This window comes from Talpa occidentalis, unplaced genomic scaffold (assembly GCF_014898055.3).
Source record: "Talpa occidentalis isolate TD23 unplaced genomic scaffold, MPIMG_talOcc4v2.1 talOcc4.3, whole genome shotgun sequence".
Taxonomy (NCBI): domain Eukaryota; kingdom Metazoa; phylum Chordata; class Mammalia; order Eulipotyphla; family Talpidae; genus Talpa; species Talpa occidentalis.
This window is the reverse complement of record NW_023603184.1, coordinates 33,551,954-33,572,953: the sequence shown is the minus strand read 5'-3', so window position 1 is coordinate 33,572,953 and position 21,000 is coordinate 33,551,954. Positions and strand designations below refer to the sequence as shown.

The 21,000-nt window shown below is 50.9% G+C and overlaps 2 protein-coding genes and 1 long non-coding RNA gene across 13 annotated transcripts in view; 2 read left to right on the top strand and 1 right to left on the bottom strand.

The window, feature by feature from the left end:
• The window catches only part of LOC119255525 (liprin-beta-2), a 136,189-nt gene extending 129,369 nt beyond the window's left edge, over nt 1–6,820 (top strand). For 4 of the 8 annotated variants that reach the window (XM_054699403.1, XM_037522757.2, XM_054699404.1 and 1 more), the window contains 5 exons: nt 8–133; nt 795–983; nt 2,063–2,239; nt 4,709–4,774; nt 5,923–6,819. In XM_054699403.1, the coding sequence (XP_054555378.1) occupies nt 8–133; nt 795–983; nt 2,063–2,239; nt 4,709–4,774; nt 5,923–5,994 (630 nt within the window). In that variant the 3' untranslated portion in view covers nt 5,995–6,819. Of the gene's footprint in view, nt 1–7; nt 134–794; nt 984–2,062; nt 2,240–4,708; nt 4,775–5,922 lie in introns of all 8 variants that reach the window. The other 4 variants (XM_037522753.2, XM_037522756.2, XM_037522754.2 and 1 more) reach the window with 2 other exon arrangements.
• A 2,595-nt stretch (nt 6,821–9,415) lies between these two features.
• LOC119255524 (NADH-cytochrome b5 reductase 2) lies at nt 9,416–15,675 on the bottom strand. 3 transcript variants are annotated; one of them, XM_037522749.2, is made up of 9 exons: nt 15,616–15,675; nt 15,108–15,248; nt 14,798–14,870; nt 14,069–14,175; nt 13,716–13,845; nt 13,079–13,162; nt 12,286–12,371; nt 10,773–10,872; nt 9,416–9,887 (listed from the first exon to the last, which is right to left on the bottom strand). In XM_037522749.2, exons 1-9 carry the CDS (start codon nt 15,634–15,636, stop codon nt 9,715–9,717), a joined length of 915 nt encoding a protein of 304 aa, XP_037378646.1. In that variant the 5' UTR covers nt 15,637–15,675; the 3' UTR covers nt 9,416–9,714. The 3 variants fall into 3 exon arrangements, with proteins under 3 accessions (XP_037378646.1, XP_037378649.1, XP_037378648.1); XM_037522752.2 differs by lacking the exon at nt 15,616–15,675 and adding an exon at nt 15,518–15,538; XM_037522751.2 differs by lacking the exon at nt 15,616–15,675 and adding an exon at nt 15,459–15,494.
• A 182-nt stretch (nt 15,676–15,857) lies between these two features.
• LOC119254596 (uncharacterized) lies at nt 15,858–20,186 on the top strand. 2 transcript variants are annotated; one of them, XR_008553492.1, is made up of 3 exons: nt 15,858–15,937; nt 16,339–16,493; nt 19,863–20,186. It is a non-coding gene; the product is annotated as an uncharacterized LOC119254596 (long non-coding RNA). The 2 variants fall into 2 exon arrangements; XR_005127314.2 differs by lacking the exon at nt 15,858–15,937 and adding an exon at nt 15,962–16,068.
• Nucleotides 20,187–21,000: the final 814 nt, after the last annotated feature.

Below are 21,000 nucleotides of genomic sequence, written 5' to 3'. Positions count from 1 at the left end.
TGCACAGAGCAACCTTTCCCCTTCAGAAGTCGTGCAGTGGTCCAACCACAGGGTGATGGAGTGGTTGCGGTCTGTGGACCTGGCGGAGTACGCACCCAACCTTCGTGGGAGTGGCGTCCATGGAGGGCTTATTGTGAGTGGCTCTTTGGATAAACCCCCTGTTTCAGTGGAAACTGGGCTATCAGAAACGGATTTTTTAAGGTCTAGACATAGATCCCAGTAAGAATAAACATTGATATCTCATCTGAAATCCTTGTATAGATTGAAGTTTCAAAGAAAGTATTTGATAATTTGGGGTTGAGAATTAATATGCCTCATGGGGACAAGATGACTTCTGGAAGGACATCTCTAGCAGCAGATCTAGAGAATTCCAGGACAAAGGGATTGTCTGAGAATTGGCCTTTAACAAGGACAGCTCCACCTCCTCCTAGGACACAGGGGCTGAGGAAACGAAGGGGCAGCCGCAAGAACGTGACTTCCTGCTTGCCACACCACACTTTCCATCTGCACTCAGATCTGTCAGGGGGCAAATTCAGGAGGGAAATGAAGAATGGGTGTCTGGGACATTGTTCAGAGCAGACCCTGGGAAGGAGCCTTATCCCAGGGGCCATAGTTCTCTGCTGCTCTGTAAAAATGAGGTGGTCAGTAAACAAAGGGCTAGTGTCTGTCAGAGCAGACCTGCGGGTAAGCTTCAGCCCCTGCCCTAGAGCTTTGATCCTAGTCCCTTGGGTTCATCTCCCAAGGGAGATGAACCATTCTCATCACCATTGACTTTGTCTGTGATTTCTTCTTAGATCCTGGAGCCACGCTTCACCGGGGACACCCTGGCTATGCTTCTCAACATCCCACCACAAAAGACACTCCTCAGACGTCACCTAACCACCAAATTCAATGCCCTCATTGGCCCTGAGGCTGAGCAAGAAAAACGAGAGAAGATGTCCTCCCCGGCTTACACACCACTGACTACCACTGCCAAAGTCCGGGTGAGTTGCCAGCCCCTTTCTGGGGAAGCCACAGGGCCCTGCCTTCTTGCCCTCACATTGGCCAGCAACAGGCCACAAGCCTGGAGCCAGGCCAGTGTCAGCACCTGGGCAAGGAGGCCCTTTAGGCTTTTGCCTTGGGAATTTGGTCTCACTGTCTGTCAGTCTGTATTAGGTCAGTTTCTGGCCTGTCAAGGAAGAGTGTCCAGGTTTCTTTACATGAAAACTATGTGCAGGCAGCCAGGAGCTCATCCTCTACCCAACACTGCCTTGACTCATCTTGCAAAGCCAGGGTCCCGAGTCTGGGTTCCCTTGAGTTGGGTCTGTCTGCACAGTGCCGTGGGGTCTTGGGCCAAGCTGGCCTGACCCAGGAAGTGCTCAGTTTGCTTTGTGCTGTGGAGGTGGCCAGCACTCAGCCATCCAGACGTCCCAAGTCATCCAAGCAGCAGCTCCATGGCTCTGAGTCCCACAAAGACCATTTGACCTGCCTGAACTCTACACTGTCCTCAGAACACGTCCTGCACGGATTGCGGGCCCACTTGCAGAATATCTGGGGCCTAGGCTGGCCCTGTGCCCTGCAACGTGGTGATACCAGTCACACATCGCACACAGACCTCCTCCAGGCAGGATGTATGTGGGGGCAGGGGGACAAGCAGCCATGGTGCTATGCGGAGCTGGAGCAAGGAGGAAGGCCACTAAGGGCTGTCAGTGTGGCTTCCCGGGGGCACGAGGTGGGGCATACATCCCTGTGTGGGGCCAGCAGCCATGGCAAGGCAGGTCCTCCATGATGCTATCTTCTAGGAAGTCCCAGAACCACCAGGAAATAAGAACATCTCCACTGGGGCAGCAGGGCGTGAGTGTCAGCAGTCTAGGAGAAGCAGCTCTCCTAATTCTAGATTATTTATCTGTCATGCCTTCCTCCCGCATAAAAACTGCTTCCAGGAGCTCTGTTTTGTTAAGAGTTTTTCTCGGAGCAGTTGCCTTATTCCTTTGCTCCTGGACCTGCCTTTAAATGTATCATCAGTTATATCTGCACAGCGGTTTGATGATCTCCTCATAATCTTGCATTTTCTGTGTTTTAGCCAAGGAAACTAGGATTTTCACATTTTGGAAACATAAGGAAAAAGAAGTTCGATGAATCGACTGACTACATTTGCCCAATGGAGTCCAGTGACAGTGCCAGTGACAGTCACAGGGTCTATAGTGGCTACCGGGGCCTCAGCCCCCTTGACACCCCTGAACTGGATGGGCTGGACCAGGTGGGACAGATAAGCTGATGCCCTTGTCACCTACCCTTTCTGTGCACCGAGAGGCTCAGTAACGCTGTGTGTGTCACCACATAACCGCATCTCACTCCTGCACACGTGCATGCCTCGCAGAACACACCCTGGCAACTGTGTACCCCTTCTCTCTTCAAAGCCTGAGGGTGGCTGAGGTGTGGAATTATCCCTTTGCTAAGAAACCAGGGTTTGGGGCTGTTGCCAAGTGTGGGCTCAGGAGGAAAGACACTTAAAGACGCTTGTACCTTTTAAGTGTTTCTTCGTGTCCATCTTCGGCCCAAGAGGAAACACATGAACTCGGACACAAGAGACCATGGACAATCCCAAGAGGCTCAGCTCTCAGCTTCCTCTATTGCACCTCAGTTGAGGGGAAATCTCAAGTGATTTAGGCCTGTGGCCAGAGTCTAGGTTGAGATCGAAGGGACACAGCAGGGATCTCTGCCAAAGAGACAACGTAATGTGTCATGCCTTACTACAGAGGCAGCTGCTTCTTGCAATAAAATCAATATTTATATAGAAAATGAACAGTGCAGCATATCTTTGAACTGGTGGAAGAACAGAGCGGGCACATCTGGAGATGGAGTTCTGCTCACTGTGCAGCTTGAGAGCCAAAGGCATCACACTAGCTCTCAGGATTTGCCAAGGGTTGTGAATGAGGGGCATGAGGCAAAGTGGGGGGGGGGGTCTCCTTCAGAGGAGGTCTCTGGCCTTGCCAAGCTTCAGGTTCCTTCTCTCTCTGTGAAGCTCGGGGGAACCCCATGGTCACACACTTCCTGACTGTAGGCCATGTTGGGGGGCCCCAGAGTGGGTCTCCATTCAGTGGCACCAGTCATCTAGTGAAGGGGGTGGTGACAGAAGATGGCTTCGCTGGAAGGCCCCTCTGTCCTTTCATGGGTCTTGCCAGCTTCCCTTTTACTGAGGCAGCTGTGGGGTCTACAAACCACTGTGGGGCTGGTCTGTCTGTGCCGGCAGAACCAGAGTAGACCTGCCCTCTGGTCTGGGGGCTGAATAACTGATAATGGATTTTCCAGATGGGCTCTGTCTGGTGAGGACTGAGGGAGAGACGCCCCTTGCCAGACTGGGCGCCTGCTCTTGAGATTCCACTTTGCCCCAGGGTAGCTTTTGGCTCCACTGGGTCCCCTGGGTCTCTTAACAGCAGCATAACTGTCTGGCAGATAGGGCAGGGCCTGACACCTCACTAAGGAAACTGATTCTGTCCTGGACAGAGAATCAGAGAAGATTTGCTCCTTAGACTACCCAGAGCCTCAGGCACAGCCTGTAATCTCAGGGCATGGCCCCTCCTGAAGGTCACTCAGAGAGAGATTGACAAGCCGGCCAGCTGGCCTCTGATGCCAGGATCCAGGACCACTGAATGGCAGGGCAGATGTCCTCAGGCTGACACTGGGCAGTGCTTGTGTGGGGTTACAGTGCAGGCTTCGTCCTTGTTTCTATTGCATCCTGGTGACAAACTGTGCATGTCCCTATTTTCAAACCTGCATGGAGTTATGTCACTAATTTCCTGCACAGCCTCAAGCAAGACCTCTGTTGTTCTGTGGGCCCAATTTTTTTTTTAAAGATTTAATTTATGTGTTTATTTGTTTGTTTGTTTGTTTGTTTGTTTGTTTATACAAGCACTGAGTACAGTCAGAAGCACGGGAGGGTGAGAGAATTCACCAGAGCCAGAGCGGGGAGCAGAACAGGCAGACTGACGAAGTACACTGCTGAGGGGAGCAGTGGGTGGCAGGAGAGGTCTGCGCGCCATGTGGGACCCTCGCCCGGTGGCTGGGGATCGAACCGGCGCTGCAGAGGCTGCGGGCAGCTTCACAACCCAGCGCTCAACCACTGCGCCACTGGGGAAGCCCTGTGGGCCCAATTTTATCACCTGTAAATGAAGCGTTTATTTGATGTGCTCAGAGGATCCTTTCCAATGTACATTGGCTAAATAGGCTTAGGGAGGAGGGATGGATCAGTATTAGCGGAGGAGGAGAGGGAGGTCCTGGAAGTGAGGATGCTCCACTAGCAGCTCCTTGAGGATGTCCAGATGCCTGCTTGTACCTATACCCAGGCACCAGTGCCTGGGGACCTATTGGTCCCAGAAATTGTCAGTGTGCTTAGCATCCTGAAGGCTTTCATTGCTGCTGCTCTGTTCCTGGAAGAAGCTGGAGCAGTGACCATGTGCTAGAGGGCTGCTTCTGACAGACCTGTCTGGCCTACTGCTGTGCTGCTGGTGCTGGGCCCAGGAGAGTGTGCATGGCAGCATGAGACACTGGGCCCTGCCTCTGCTCTGGGACAGAAGCAGCATGTTCTCTGTTCATCTGTCACCCCAGGGCCTGGCCCACCCCTTGCCTGTTCCCCCTGGGAGAGCGTGCCTGAGCAGGACAGGACTTGCATGCCACCAGAGCAAGTCAAGAGCCTTGTATGCTGACTGGGTTGCTGCCCATTTTACAGATGGCACCCTCGGAAGGCACTGTGACGCAGATAGGGCTCCTCTCCCAAGACATTCACCGCCTCACGGTAGGACGTTGACCCTTGCTCCATAGTCAGACGGGAAGGAGAGGCCCTGTGAACTTGGGTTAATGCTGCTCAAGGCCTGGGGCAACCCCTGTTTCAAACCCAGAACCTGGGTCTCTGGGGGATACCAAAGGATGCTACCCAGTGCTGGATGCTGGGGCCAGATCTTGAGCTGACCCTGAGCCACAAAGTAGCCCAGAGGCCTTTCTCTCTTGGCTATTGCTGGACCAGCTAAAGTACTCTGGGTCTCAGATGCTCTTCCCAGTCTAGGAGCTGGTGAGGAGACCCAGATGCCCACAGCTCTGGGTCACCTGCCTATTTAGCGCAAAACCCAGGCCTCATTCTGGCCCAGTGGACCCTATTCTGCCCATGAGACATATGTATTTCCCATTATGCCCCGATTCCGTGGCTGTCATAGGCATGCAAGTGCATCCTGACACATCCAGTGAGGACAAATTGATCTCGGGAGGGTGGGGGAGGCAGAGGGAGGAGGACAGCTTGGTCTCCATGGGAGGCAGGGAAAGGAGGGGCTGCCCTGGAGTGAGGCTGGTCTGATTCAAGTCCTAGTTCTGCCTCTTCCTAGCAGGGGGTCTCAGGCCAGCCATTCTTCCTGAGGCTTGCTCAGTGTCTGCAGAGCAGAGCTTATATCCCTGCAAGACTCACTGCTCACCAGAGCTGGCAGGGAAAGTGAGGCCTTGTTCCTTTTTGCTCCTGGGCTCACTGGCTATAGTGTCTGCCCATAGAAAGGCCCCATGTCATTGTCCTTTGCTTGTTGACTTACTGGGGCACAGGAAGATGGCTGTATATCCAAGCACAAGTCTCCCTGAATCCAAACAAGATCACTTTCATTCAATTTTCATTTTTTTTTGTCTCACACATTGAAATGAATCCATTCAATCTTACTTTATCAGCTATAATAGGCCTTTAGTGTCCTTGAATATCAACTTCAAGCTCTAAGGTACAAGCAACTTATTTTTATCTTGATAGTGCTCTTTATTCCAACCTCGTACATGGGGTCCTGAGACACCAAATACTCACAGGGCACCAGTGTCAGCCAGAACCAGCCCTAGTGCCCGCTGCCTCCTGTGCAGCCGCTGCAGGACAGTCTTGACTAGAGCCCTGTTCAGCTGCCCCCTCGGCTGTCCTTTCAGACAATGCTGAGCCAGGACCAGCTGCTGAACAACTCTTGCCTGGCCGCTCCCAACTCTGAGGACTGGAGGTGAACTTCTTCATGGCTGAGAGCCCAGAGAGGTGTGTGTGGCGCCCCCGAGTGTCTGCTTCAGTGGGGAGCTGGCACACAGCCTCCCATGAAGTCCAGCCGCGGAGGCTGGCGGGGCATCTCCAACATGGGCGCCAAAAGGAGTGGAGCAGAGTTGTGGGACAGACATCCAGGAGGTGGCCCCAGCGTCCCTGCGTTTCCACCAGGCCATGCTCTTCACTGCACCTTTTATACCTTTTGTACTTTTATACGTGGACATCAGAGCACTTTTGTGGGGGGACAAATGAGATACCAGCACAACCTGATGGCTCAGGCTATTCCTGGGGACAGCTGGAAGAATCTTACACCAAAGGAGAAGGGCTCTGCATTCATAAATGCTCTGTGGGAAAAAAGTTCTGAAAACTGTTCTGAGTGTTCTTTGGTGAAGAGCTGGGGGACATGATAATAGGGAGCCCCTTCCTGGCCTCCTTTTGCATTTCCATTCACAGGACTAGCCAGGGTGAGGGTATTTCGGGTGAAAACATTGGGGTCAATGTGAAAACATTGGGGTCAATGTTTTCACCTGGACACCCAGCCCCTGAGCACAGGCTCTCCAGCACCCATGCGGCTTCGCCTTCACCAGAGCCCACACCCTGAGCAGTCTCCAAATTGTTCACGCGGCAGCTTCAGCTCAATTGGCTGATCAAATAGCGCCCCCCAGTGGACACCACAAATCAACATTTCCACGCCAACTCTTGTCTTCCCAGCAAGCTTGTTCTCTCCCCTCCTGGAAGAGGCACCCCCAAACTCCAGCCATACATTCGCCCTCCCCATCAGCCTTCCCCCTTAGTACCTGCCCCTTCCTCTCCTTTCCTGAGGCTCTGGTTCAGGCCTCACCTCTCATTGCATTTCCTCAGTTGGTCTACCATGTCCCTCGCCTTTCCGGTTGTTTCCCTCCATATATTTGCTACCCCAGCCCCAGCACGACTGTCCTAAAACACTATTTTAACCATATTGACCCTTCTGCTAAGAACTCCTTAGTTCCAAAATCACCAGATTGGAGTTCAAATCTTTATGCCATCGTTTACATGCAAGTTCCTTTTCAATATCCAGCTTTCATGAACCTGCCCTATAGCCAGGCCTAGCCTTTCCCCTATTTGGGTATTTTTCTCCTAATCCCCTTCACAAGGCCAAATCCTGCCTGTTGGGCCCAACTTAGAGGGCTGGGATCTGGGTTGAAGGTCCTGGGTCCCACAGTGCTGCCTGCCCTTGAGCACGAGCACTGCCCAGCTCACCCTGAAGTGACATTGCTTTTTCCCTCACCAAACTCCAAGTGCCTGCTGTGGGCTGCTGCCTATACAGAGAGCAGCAGACCCTATCCTGGTCTCCACACTGCTCAGGAGATCCATACCCCTAAGCCCGTCCACCGGCTCCTTGATGTGTTCATGGTAAGTGCCTTCCGTGCTGGGCAAAGGAGAGCTAGAGACACAGCAAGCCCCTGGGCGGAGGGTGCAGACAGTCCAGTGGGGGAGGACAGATCTCCCCCAAAAAAGAGTGTGCTCAGCGTTACAGATGCTCCAGTAGAAATCTCCACAGCCCAAAGGAGCAAGTGGTTGTTTACAGTGGCGGGCTATGGGCAGGAACTGAAAAAACTCACAGGTGATACTTAATTCTGAGAACTGAATTGGTTATGCCAGGCAGATGGACTTGAGCAGCCCCACACATCCCAAGAAGTGTCAAAGTTGGTCAGACAAGAGCAGTTTCCCTGCCTCCCTCCCCCACCTCCACCCCCCCACCCCCCCGCACTGTTGTCTTCTGAGACCGAACAGTCACCGTGAAGGGCTGTGCTCTGTGCTGTGGGGTGCCGAGCAGTGTCCCCCGCCTCTGCCCTCTGGACCCCAGTAGCGCTCCTCCTCTGGTAACAACCAAAAATGTCTCAGGTCCGTTCAGGTGTTCCCTAAGGGGCAAAATCGCCTCCAGAGAGGAACCACTGGGGCAGAGAATGGGGCCAGAGAAGGCAGCCCAGGGAAGGAAAATCTGGGGATCCAAATCAAGAAAGGTCTCTGGAATTTATCCTGGAGACAGGGTGGCCGGGTGGGGGCTAGTGAGAGCAGTGGGGTTTTTGTTGTTTTTCTTAAAGATTTATTTATATAAGAACTGGGGTACAGGTCAGAGGCACGGGAGGGTGAGAGAACTCACCAGAGAGAGCGGGCAGCAGAACGGGCAGACGGACCGAAGACAGTGCTGAGGGGAGCAGCAGGCGAGGCAGGAGAGGTCTGCCACACCACATGGGTTTCTCCCTGGCCAGCCAGGAATTGAACCTGCTCTGCTGAGGCTGCAGACAGCTTCACAGCATGGCACTCAACCTGCTGCGCCACCGCCACCAGGGAGGCCCAGAGCAGTGGGTTTTAAAGCAGGGGACAAGCACTGTAAGATTTGCATTTAAGAAACATATCGGTGGGAGCTTATTCAGGGTAGTGCCCAGCGAGTGCCTTCCTGTGAGGAAGGCATTCAGAGGACGCCCTTTGTGTGTGGATGTGCATGTGCTGCCTCCCCTACGCCCCCCTCAGTGGCCCTCTGTGAGACCACCGTCAGGCCACCCTGTGGGTACTCCACAGTTGCACTTGCGCACTCTAGAACTGAGCCATGTTCACTGTCCTGGAGCCCAGCTCCTCTCTCTCCTCCCTCACATATACACACAGCTGAGCAGTGTCCACTACTAAGAACTCGAGTCCTACAAGGCTGCTATTGTACCCGTTTTTAATACATCTTGGAATTAAACAGACCAAGGCCAGAAGCCCAGCTCTACCATCTATTTGGCTGAACGACTGGGTACAACTTCCATCTGAGCCTGTTCCTCATCTGTGATAAGAATAGACTCCCCAGAGAATCTCTGGCTTTTTATGAGAAACAGAGCACTTGAAGCGCAGAAGCTGGTCTGCCGGCTCACACCCACGCAGCGGCACACCCTCCGGGCCACGGACAGCATCAGTGGTCACTTGGGTCCTTTGGGCTCAGTGATGTAAAGGATTTAAGGAGGAGCCTCTGGATCTAAGTTTGTTCCCAAGTTCCGAAGTTGCTGTATGTAGTCACTCTTACCCTGAGACACCAGAGCTGGCCATGGCATTTAAAGGATGCTTAAAATAAGTGTTTTTTGCCTTCATTTGTTCTTGTGTAGGATTGCTGGGATCCACCTACCCTGTGGATTTACTGCCCTGATGTGTTTTTAAAAATATTCCCATTTGAAGGGCCTCCCCCAAGAGAAGGGTGTACATGGAGAGTCTCTGAGTCTCCCACTATGTCTGGGGATTACTGGGAGCTGACATGGCACTGCAAAGATTCTTCTGGAATTCTTCCTTGGCACTTCTGCCACTTCTGACTGGACACACACAAGCCAACTCATATGTAGGGCAGGCTAAGGCCTTCTATCTGCCTCGTGGGTTCCCCACAGAGCCACACCTCATGGGTTATCTGCTTTGTACTGGTTTATTTCATTAAACTATGGGGAAAAAGACATGAAATGGTTTCCTCCAAGCCTCCTCAAACCAAGGGGCCTTGGAAGCCACTTTGTCTCCAACTTCTCAAACTCTTCTTCTTAGGTTCACACACAAAATAGAGGCCTGCCGGCAACCCGAGGGTGCCTTACATGGCACTTTTGAACACACTTCCAGTTTAACGGTCAAGTTGAACTCACTTTGGAACAGATGAAGGGGGCCAAGCAAATTTGCTGGAAGCAGGAGGAGTGTTAATAGGTGAAAATCATGTCCTTGGTATAGCCCAGGTTCTGCAGGCTCGGGTGGGCGGCGGTGTGGATCATGGGTGGCGGGCCGCACACCAGGATGAGTGTGGACTTCTCAGGAGGAGGGAGGTGCTCCTTGATCATGTTGGTGGTAATGAAACCAGAGCTGTAACTCCAGTCTGAGGGAAAAAAGAACTGTGAGGGTACTAGTTAGAGCCCCTGACCTCTGACCCCCAGCCCTCCCTCCATAAGGCCAGGGAGAGGGAGGCAAGGCTTTCTGCAGGTTGAGATGTCTGCAATATTGTTTTTCTGCAAAAAGCCAGGAAGTAGAGGATGTGGAGGACCCTTTAGTATTTATCCCCGATCACAGGCTCACTGTTGGGAGTGTGATGACCCTGGTTGTTGCCTGCTGGCTGTAAGCCCTGGTGAAGTGGAGAAGTTGACAGCAAGGTGGGGGTTCCTGAGATGTGTGGATTAAGGCAGTTGCTGCAGCAGTACTCTGTGCCTTGAGGCTTGGGAGTGGCTTGGCCAGCAGCGCCCTCTGCTGGGCAGTGGGCTATGTGACAAGGCAGCTAAGCACCTCAGGGGAAGAGGCAGCATAAGGGGATGGTGAGCTCCTAGGGTAGGTGTGCACAGGGTGGCTGGATGCTGGCTGGGGTCCAGTACAGGAGGTCTGCTGTTCAGGTGAGGTGGGGGGTGAAGAGGCCAGTGGCTGTACAGATGCAGTGTGTCAGAGGGCTCTACAGGGATGCCCTGTATAGTGTGTGGCGTGTGTTTAGGGTAACCCAGACTCTCAGTATCCCTGCCCCTCCGGATGTTCAGTGTGGTATGGAGTGCTCTGGAGATATCAGACACTTGCCCTTGACTTTCCTTATAAGCAGGTCACCCCAAATCCCTTCTCTCTCATAGCCCCTCATTTCCAATATGGAAACAGAGCCAAAGCCTCAGTCCCAAGCCCAGGCCTAAAAGCCAACCAACCAACCCAGGGACTAGTCCCTTAGGAGGGTCAGGGGCTAGAGCTGACGCACAGTGTGGGTGGGGGGTCATCGCAATGGTGTGCATACCAGCAGGAGGCCTGTCCAGGGTGTACCACAGTCTGAACTGGTGTGGGTGAGTTCTGGAAACTTCTTCAAGTTCTTTTCTCACCAAGATATCCTCCTCTGTCTAGAAAAGAAGCAACAGGAGCAGAGCCCCTCCAGGGGTGTGCTACTCCCCAGACTGAGCACCAGGGTCAGGACATTTCTGGCCAAGCCACCAAGGCTCTCACCACAGCTCTCACTTTAATTCTCTTTTTTAAAAAAAAAATATATTTATTTATTTATTTATTTATTTAGTTAGTTAGTTAGTTATTTAGTTATACAAGCACTGGGTACAGTCAGAAGCGCAGGAGGGTTAGAGAATTCACCAGAGCCAGAGCGGGGAGCAGAACAGGCAGAAGGACCGAAGCACACTGCTGAGGGGAGCAGCGGGCGGCAGGAGAGGTCTGTGCACCATGTGGGATCCTTGCTGGGGGCCGGGGATCTACTGGTGCTGCAGAGGCTGCGGGCAGCTTGCGCTCAACCACTGTGCCACCAGGGGAGGCCCTCACTTTAGTGCTGTTGCTGAAGACTCAGGGTCAAAGAGAAAGTTCCTCAGCCACTTCTCCACAACACTCTCTCTTTCCTAGGGAAGGACTAGGGAGACTCCCTCAGAGCTATGGCAACTGCCCTCCACTGGCAGGTCAGGACTGTGCACAGCAGGTGATTCACTCAGAGGTGATTCACTCTCACAGCCGCCCCAGCCCCATAAGCCCACTGGAAGAGCTCAATGCAGGCCCAGGATCTCCTGCAGGGAAGGTGACATAACACTGACAGCTGTGGGGAGCTAAAGGAGAGGAAAATAAACACTGGAAACTCATTTGGAGAAAGGTGCCAATCCAGAAGAAATGTGTTACAGGCTGAAAGATACTACAGAGAAGACCTGGATTTCAAAACACGTCATGATTCTTAATTCCACTTCTGGGATTCTATTTAAGAAAATGATCTGAAAGTGAGCAAGCCTCTGCAGTTTTTCATCACTTTATCATTTATAACTGTGAAAACTAAAATATGTGCATTTAAGATTTAGTAGATTATGGTGCAACTTGATATAGACAATGATGAAAACAGTTTTAATGAGAAGGATTTATAAGATGTTTTAATGAGAAGGAAATGCCTATGTGGTAATGTTGAGTGAAAACACACAACAAAATATAGGTAAATGTAAATATACAGCATGTATAGAAAACAGACAAAGCATAAGTCAAACATAACTCAAATATTTATATGCTTCTGTACTTTCTGAGATTTCCACTGAGGGCTGCTATTCTATGATTTTATACTTAGGAAAACATAGAACTGTGTGTTAAGCTTGGTGCGTAAGTTTCAAAAAAAAGTGGGGACACAGACCTGGACTCAAGTCTCTGGCCACCAGCAACCCAGCTGAGCCCTCAGCCTCCCACAGCCACAGGCCCCCAGCAGCCAGCTCAGCCAGGGAAGCCTGAATGCAGAGCTACTCAGATGCATTCCATCAGCCTCAGGATGGCTCTGCAGCACTGACCTGGTTAGCAAAGATGAGGGACATCTTAGTGCTATCACGGGGGTTCCTGGTGATGTGGCGAATGAGCTGCAGCATAGGTGTGATGCCTGGAACACAATCAGCAGTTAGCATGGGCTGGCTCCTCCGATGCCCACTGTCCCTGGTCTGGAATAGCTTAACAGCGCCCCTTGGCCCTGACTACTTTCTTACTTCTGTACCCCAAAATGAAAGTGGGAAACTGCCCTTCATTTTGTTTTTCCCTCCTAATGCAACAATAAATCAAAAACCCTTCATATGGCAAGATGAAAGAATTGGTTGTGGAACTGGAACGTGTTGCACACACAGTTCCCTCACTAACTAAAGTGTGACCAGGGAGTCAAGGACAAGTCTGAGCTCTGCAGGGTCCTTATTACAAAGCGGAATTAATGACAAAGATAGTTTTTCAAAAAGTGCTGATTATGGTTCCAGGCTCATTGCAGGTGTTCTTACATGTTTGTTCCCTTTGTTTAGGTGTTTAATTGGGGGGAGTCAGGTTTGAAGTAAATCTAGGAGCCCTTGGGGGGCCATGTATAGGTCTGCCCAGCCTGGACGGACTCTTCTCTGTACCCCAGCCTGACTTTAGAGGCTTTCAGTGGCTCCTGGCGTAGCTACCATATTGGTCAGGGGGAACAGGGAGAATAGGGTTGGCTTTAAGGCCCATCACTGACCTGTATTCCCATCTAAAACAGTCAGGGGAGGAAGCTCACATTAGCCCTTCTGGGAGCAAATGCCTCTAAAGTCAAAAAGGTCTCCGGGCACACCTTATCCCTCTTACCTGTGCCCCCGGCGATCATTCCCAAGTGTTTGACCAATTTGATTTCCGGCTGACTCATTTTGTTTGGCTTGATTGACAACTTCCCTGAAACAGAGGGTACTTGTGGCTTCTGCAGGTTTTGTCTGAGAGCCTGTGGAAGATACCCAACTTTCCCTAGAGGCCTCAGGAGGCCAGTCAATCTGAGGATGAGGTTATGCCTTTTTAAGACACAGAGCAGGCTAGGATGGCTTCCTGGGCCAGCCATGTTGCACAAAGTGGGAATTGAGCCTGTACCTCCTCAGGAAATCTCTGGACATTTTCTTGAAGAAAAAGGAAGACACAGAAGCTAATACAGAGCCTCACAGCTCACTTTCACCCACCACAGTGAAAGAGTAAATTCATCAATGAGTGGGAGCTGCACCCATACATCCATTCTTCAGCATAGGGGCACCTTTTAAGTGTCAGACATTGTGATGGAGATACAAAGATAAAGAAGAACCAAATCATTCCCCAAATCTTTGGAACTGGATGTGTGTATGAATGTATGAGCACTTTAAGGATAAGTCCATGTAACTCAAATCCTTGGCGTTTTCTAGAGCAATGGGACTACTGCAGAAATCTTCCTCCTCGTGGAGGCCCACTATGAACCCCCCAATACCTGGTTCATGATATAACAGGCGCCCAACTGGCCCTTGAAAAAGGATGGTGTCCCCAATTTTCATGTTGTCCAAGTACTGAGACATCTTCCCCCCTTCTGGATATTTGGGGTGTACATTTTTGAAGTAGATCTGAAAAACAAGGCAGCTTGATTTCTACACCATCAGACCTGATGGTGCACACAACTCAAAAATGCATCTGCTGCTGGAAACCACATGGAGAAAATCCTCTACACTCACAGCTGCTGTCAGCAGCCTCTGGCAACCCCAGCAGATTAACAGTGAAGTCATGCTGCCAGAAAGCCATGTCAGGCTGGTGTGGGTCAGGTAGCTAAGCATGGTAGGGATTATGTACCTTTATAATTAAGTCCACAAAACCTCGGTCATTATCACTGGACACAGGTGTGTAAGCCCTGATGACCAAAGTATCATTAATTGTGGCCAAGAGACGGACGTAGTTACCTACAGAAAAGGCATGAAATGTTAGGTCTGAGCAAGGGCAGTGTAACGGGTCCCAGGATTCCCATAAAGGACAGAGATTTGGGGTGCAGAGCGCCACAGGGGTCATGGGAGGAGGGCCAAACAAACAGCTTGTACAAAGCTCTGGATCCCTAAGTTTGGGCTTAGCAGAGGTTTTCCACTTCAGACTGAACAACTGTCAGGTGGTGTTACAGAAACAGGGTAACTGAGAATTCCAGGACTGCTATGGCTGATACTCTTTGTAGGTCTGCAATCCCTGCATTCATTAATCACTTTATCCTCAAGACAACCCAAGTTTCAGGCAGAACTAAACCCCATTTCAGAGACAATCGCAGAGAAGTTGAGGGACTTGCCTGAGATTGTTCAGCAAGTAGCCTGTGCTGACTTCAGACCTCTGACTCTAAATTCACTTCTTTTCAATGTTCACTGAGATACCGTTTTTGTGTCAGCCCAAATTGAACAATGAGAAAGGATGATAGCCCTGGGCTCTCACGGCTCTGGAAGCCCTCAGGACCACCTTCATACCTCAGCTGTGTTTGTGACCAAGCAGAACGCACAGCTGTACAAGGCCCCAGTCCCAGTGATGATGCCAAGCCCCGCTTACCGACAGGAAGCCCTAGGACATGGTCTGGCGAGGGCAGGCCAAAGCGGAACCTCCGGGTGTTGTGGCTGATTTGCTAATAAAACAGAAAACAGCCACAGACCGTCAGCTTTCTAGAAACCTTGCTGGGCAGCTGGGATGCCAGGGAATCTGGTGCTCTCCCAGCACACATACACCCACAACGCTGGTGGGGAGCAAACCCGAGGCTCTGAGATGCCTGCCCCAAGGTCCTGTCTTCCCAGCCAGCACATGTCCCACCTCTCCTGTCCTCTGCTTGCACCACTCACAAGGGAGCGGTGGGCGAACCCATTACCTCTTTCTCAATCAAGGGCAGCGGGTATTTGGTTTCAGGGTTTTGCAGGGTGACAAGCTGTCTCCTTGAGTTCATGGTCTTCAGGGCCAGGAGGAGCACTGTGACCCCAAGGATGGTGATGGCCAGGAGCAGGGACGGGTCCTGTGGGACAAGGTGAGCAGGGGCCTCAGGTGCTGCTCTCCCTCGCAGGTCAGCGCTCAGGCGCGGCTGTAGCCTCCCCACCCCACAGCCCCAGAAGAAGCTGGGCAGCACCCCAGAAAAAGTAGCGGGACAGCCATGGCTTCAGAGCCTCCCGCCTCCACCCCAACTCCCAGAGCGACCCGGCCCCCAGCAGGAAAGGTGGGCACTCACTCGCCTCTGCTCCGGGCGCCTGGCTGCCCGCTCCCTGCCAGCCGACCCCCAATCCTCACCCTCGCCCCCCATTCCGACTCCCGAGGGCCCCGTCAAACATCCCCGCCACCCGGCTCAGGCTTCTCGGCCCCAGGCCGTCCCGCCGGCGCGGTCCTACCCGGAAGGAAACGCCGAACATGTCGTCCCAGAGCGGCCGGCCGGGCGGCGGGTGCGCGTCTCCCCCTCCCCGCGGGCCCGCCGCCTCGAGGGCGCGCCCCGCAGCTCCGCCCCGCCCGGCCCGGCCCACCCCGCAGCCTCGCAGATCCGCGGGGGCGGCGCCCGGAAACGCGCGGCGGGACCCCAGCGGCTGAGCGCGAGGCCCCGGGGCGGAGGGTCTTTCTCGAGGACAGACTAGGCTCCTGCCCCGACCCCGGCGTCGGGGATCCCGGGTCCCCCGGGCTGCCGGGACGCTACGCGGAGCTGGGGGCTTCCTCGTCCTGGTGAATCACCCCCTATTTCTTCCGTGGCCCCTTCTCCATCCGGGTCCTCTCCCCACACACTCGGAAGGACCACGGCAGAGAACCCCTCTCCTGCTTATGTTGGGGCGAGGCTGGGGTGATGGGAATTTAGGGTAATTCAGAGAGCCTGGTCCATGGCCGGGGTGTGTGGAGGGGTTGGGGGTGAAGGGGAAGGGAGTCTGGGGGAACGGGAAGTCGAGTTAAAGAAGATATTCAGAGTGTCCATTCTTTCATTCCTTAGTTCATTCATCACTGGGAGAGAAAGAAAAGTCAAAGCATTAGAGAAGAGGAGGCAAAATGGCGGGCCTAGACGGTTCTGGGTGTTCTTTATCATGCATTCAGAACTTGGTACCATCCCTCACCCAACCCTCTCTACCCATCAGGTCTACAGTCAGCGGTGAAGATGAATCCCAGTCTCCTGGGCGAGAGTGAGACAGAAGTGAAGAAACAACGTCCCAGCCAACCAAACTTGCTCAGCGTCTAAGATCTGCTGGTGCCGGGATATTATTGTCAGACATTTCAATTTTTGAGTCTAGCTGTATGTAACAGGGTGGTCCCCAGGGAAGGGGGAGGTTCCAGGTTTCCTGCCCCACCCAAGGGAGGGTGGAGCTGAGCAGGGAGAGAAGAAGCTGCAGAGGAGACTAAGGAAGGAAGCAGGATGGAGCCAGAAGGAGCCCTGGGGGAGGCACAGGGAGCCAAGAGACCCGTGAGGAAACTGCGCTTGCCTTTTGGTCGTGGACTGGGTGACACAGATGTGGGTGAGAGACCCGTGGGGAGATGACAATGGCGGTTTTTGTCTTGATTTTGATTTTGCTCTCTTCTCTCCAGACTTGTCTGGTTGTTTCTGATCCTTTTCTGTGGGTCCCCACTGGAAGATGCTTTAGACTTGTGGCAGGCTCTGGGGTCTTGCTCTGGGCCAATCCTACTTGGGTGGACTTTTACCCACGAGGGGATGGGTAACTCCGGGTGCTTGATTTATTAACTAGATTCTTTGCCTTTCCTGTTTTGTTTCTTAATTGTATTCAATTAAAGTCTCGTATGTTTTGTGTTGGTGTGGGGGATGGCAGAACCTATTTAGAGTAGGTAGGTTTGTGGGGTCTGGGGTGCCCCTGTTTCTGCCCTGTAACATAGCAAGTATAAAGTGATGGCTTGTGAGCCTAGTTTCTTTTTGTTTTTTTGAAGATTTATTTATGCATACAAGAACTGGGGTATGGGCCAGAGGTGTGGGGAGTGAGAGGATTCACCAGAGACAGAGCGGGGAACAGAACAGGCAGACTGAGTGAAATACACTGCTGAGGGGAGCAGCAGGTGAGACAGGAGAGGTCTGCTGCGCCACGTGGGACCCTCGCCAGCCGGCCAGCATGGAACCAGCGCCGCAGAGGCTATGGACAGCTTCACAGTGCGGTGCTCAACCGGCGTTCAACAGCTTGCGCCACAAGGGAGGCCCTGAACCTAGTTTCATTACCTCATTGCTGAGGAGGTTGAACATCTTTAATATGTTTATTTCTCATGGAGTTTCTTTTTTTCTGGGGGGGGGGGAATCTGCTCAGATTTGTTCCCATTGTTTCACTGAGTTGTCTTTTTCTTACTGATTTTAGGAATCTTACGTATATATATTTTTTCAAGACCGTTTACATGCCAGTTTTAAAGTTTTATGAGATAAATATGTTTCCTTCCAGCTTAACAACTATTTCCCTTTTAAATTATCTTTCTCTGTCTTTCATTTAGATCAATGTGTAAGCCTTCATTTTGCTTATATGTTTAGTGCTTTTTGAAATTTGTCTATTCCTAATAGAGTCTATATTTTCTCTGACAAGATTTAAAGTTTTCCTTTCATACTGAAATTTCTCAACCATTTGGAACTGATTTATGTGTAAATATGAGGGAAGAATCCAATTAAATTTTTTTCTGTATAGGTAACTTTTATTGGCCACTAACCTGCAATGTCCCCCCTACCATCTATGAGTTTCCCTATATGTTCAAATCTGGTTCTGGCTGTTTTTTATGCTGATCTAGTTGCCCAATCCCTGTGGCACTACCATACTGCCTGTTCTGATCTCCCAATTTAAATATGTGTACATGTTACATCCTATTCAGAGTTTTTCTTCAGTTAGTAATTATGCATTCCGAATATTTAATTGCTAAATGAATGACTGTAGCAGCAGGAACTGTACAGTGCAGGTTTTCTATGACCCGAGCAGATGGGGTGAAGGAGGAGGGAGTCCTGGAGCCCTCAGTGGCTTTTCAGGCTTTTATTGGGATTTTACTGGGTACACAGCAGGCAGGGGGGCCGGGGGGCTGGGAGGCTGGCAGTCCTCCACCCTCCAGCAAGTCTTCACTCTTTCTGGGCTCCCTGGCGTTCTCTGGTGGTCTCTGCGTCTCTTTCACTCTGCTCGTGGTTCTGCTGGCATCCCCGTGACACTGCCCTTATAAGCCCAGTCTCTCAGCCCAGGTGTACCCACTTAGGCATGCCTACACCCTACTCCAGGTGTCCGCCATCAGGCATGCATTCAGGACCGCAGGGATCCATCATCAATCCTAATGGCGGGAGGGCAGAAAAGCATGATACTTTTTATTTACCCTACACCGACTCTCACATGAGTCTGGAAGTTCCATTTTGACAGAGACCTTGTTTCCTCAGGGTTTAGCACAGTGATTGTCACATGTTAACATTCAATAAATATTTAACAAATGAATGAATGAACTTAGGTCCATCCTACAGCATTCACCTCACTGCCTGGCACATGGAAGATTCTCCATAAATGTAGCTAATGAGAGGAACAATCCTTTCTATCAAACTTCTTCCTTACTTAATTTATCTCCATAATACCTATTACCAGATGACATACTATTTACCTGTTTACTATCTTTTCCCAGCAGAACATTAAGTTCATAAGGGTGGGAATTATTTTGTCTATGAACTCCCACCATATTCCAGGCTTGCAACAGTGTCTGGCAATTGTTAGATGCTCGGTAGATATTTATTTCATTCATGTGTGCATGAATGAAGAAACAGACTTCGTTTTTTCCCTTGATCCAATCACCAGTCTTTATTTTTGGCTTTCTAATCCAGAGGCATCTCACCTTTTCCTGTCAATTTCTTAGTAGTTTTCCTCTACAATCCCAATCTCCCTTCTGATTTTCCCTGCACAGTATTCTCTGCTTTACTAGAGAGAAAAAAGGCATATCCTCCCACATTACTCTCAGAGCAGGATAAAAGTTAGGTGTTTATCTGGGCTCCCTGTCATTTGAAAGGGCAATGACTCTCCTGCTCAGTGCCCCTACACATTTTATATGTACCCCTCTTGTGCTGCCTGGCTTGAACCATCTACTGATCTCCTGAAATAGACCATGAGTACATGTCTCCCATGTCTTAATCCCCAACTTGGGGGAGAGTCTGGCAAAGAGTAGGCTCTCAGCAAATGTTTGCTGGAAAAAAAGAATAGAATGAGCATCTGTTGTTGTCACTGAGCATATATGAGACTCTGCCCTAAACCCCACCCCAGGACAGCTTCTTCCATGGGGTAACCAAGTCTGGTTCATTGCTAAGGCTCCCTGGGGGAAGCCAGTGCCCTAACCAAGTTGATGCTCAAAGTGTCTTCTCTATAAGCAATATCCTGGCTGTGGTGACTTTTCATTAACTTTTAAACCTTAAAAATGACTTATTTCTATTTTCCCCCCTGAACAAATGATCACCTCTGAGGTTCTAGCTGTGAAACCTAAATTATGGTAATTATAGTGGACTGAATAATGCCTCCCTGCTGCCAAATATACCCATGTCCTGATCTCTAAAGTGTGTGAATGCTAGCAAATGGGGCTTTCCTGTGATTAAATTAAAGATCTTGAGATGGGAAGACTATCTGGGATTGTGCAGTGTGTCTGGCATGATCACAATATTCTTTATTAGAAGGATGTAGGAGGAGACAGAGAAGATGATGTGGTGACAGAAGGAGCAATTGGAGTGAAGAACTTTGAAGACAGAGGAAGGGACCTCAAGCCTAGGAACACAGGTGACCACTAGAAACTGAACAAAGCAAGGAAATGGATTTTCCCTCCAATTCATAGGAAGGAACCAACCCTGTCACCACCTTGGCTTTATCCCGCTGAAACTGATTTCAAATTTTGGCTTCCAGAGCTCTAAGAAACTGTATTTGTCCTGTTAAAGTCAGTAAATTTATGGTAATTTGTTACAGTATCAATGGGAAACCATTACACTAAATAAACTATTGTTTTTGTCTCCTAAGGCTATTTATTTATATTTGGATTTATTTATATCCAAAATGTTCTTGTGATTTGGATCAGAGGAGCCAGGAGGTCCCCCTCCCCTCTGGCTCTGATGTTTTTGTCGCTCCAAGTACAGGTCTGTTTCCTCATGTGAACTCCTCCCTCAGCAGCATTCTGCTCTCTGGTCACAGCTTTTGTCTCTGCCAGGCCACATGAGATGCCCACCCACTCTGTCCCTTCCTCTCTGTCCTGGCTCTGGCCTGTCCTTTGTGCATTGTATAAAAATGTCATTCTGAACAAAGGATCTCATCAGACACGTCTAATCTACTGGGATTGAACTTTATGAGAGAACATGGAGGAACATCTAATCCACTCCAAGCACCCAACGCCATTTCCAATATTCCAAAAATATTTCTTGAAGTTGCCTAGATTTTCCTCATCAAACTTTTTTTTTTTAATGTGCTTTTTTTTATTTTTTAATACAAGCACTGGGTACAATCAGAAGCACGGGAAGGTGAGAGAATTCACCATAGCCAGAGCGGGTTGCAGAGCAGGCAGAAGGACCGAAGTACACTGCTGAGGGGAGCAGCAGGCGGCAGGAGAGGTCTGCGTGCCATGTGGGACCCTCCTCCGGTGGCTGGGGAGCAGCCGGGACTCGAACACGCACTGCAGAGGCTGCGGGCAGCTTCTCAACCCAGCGCTCAACCGCTGCACCACTGGGGAGGCCCCTCATCAAACATTTTAAACTAAAGTATGTTGATGCCACCTGATCAGAACTCAACTGAGAGTTGAGAGTCGATGACCATTCAGCACACTATGAG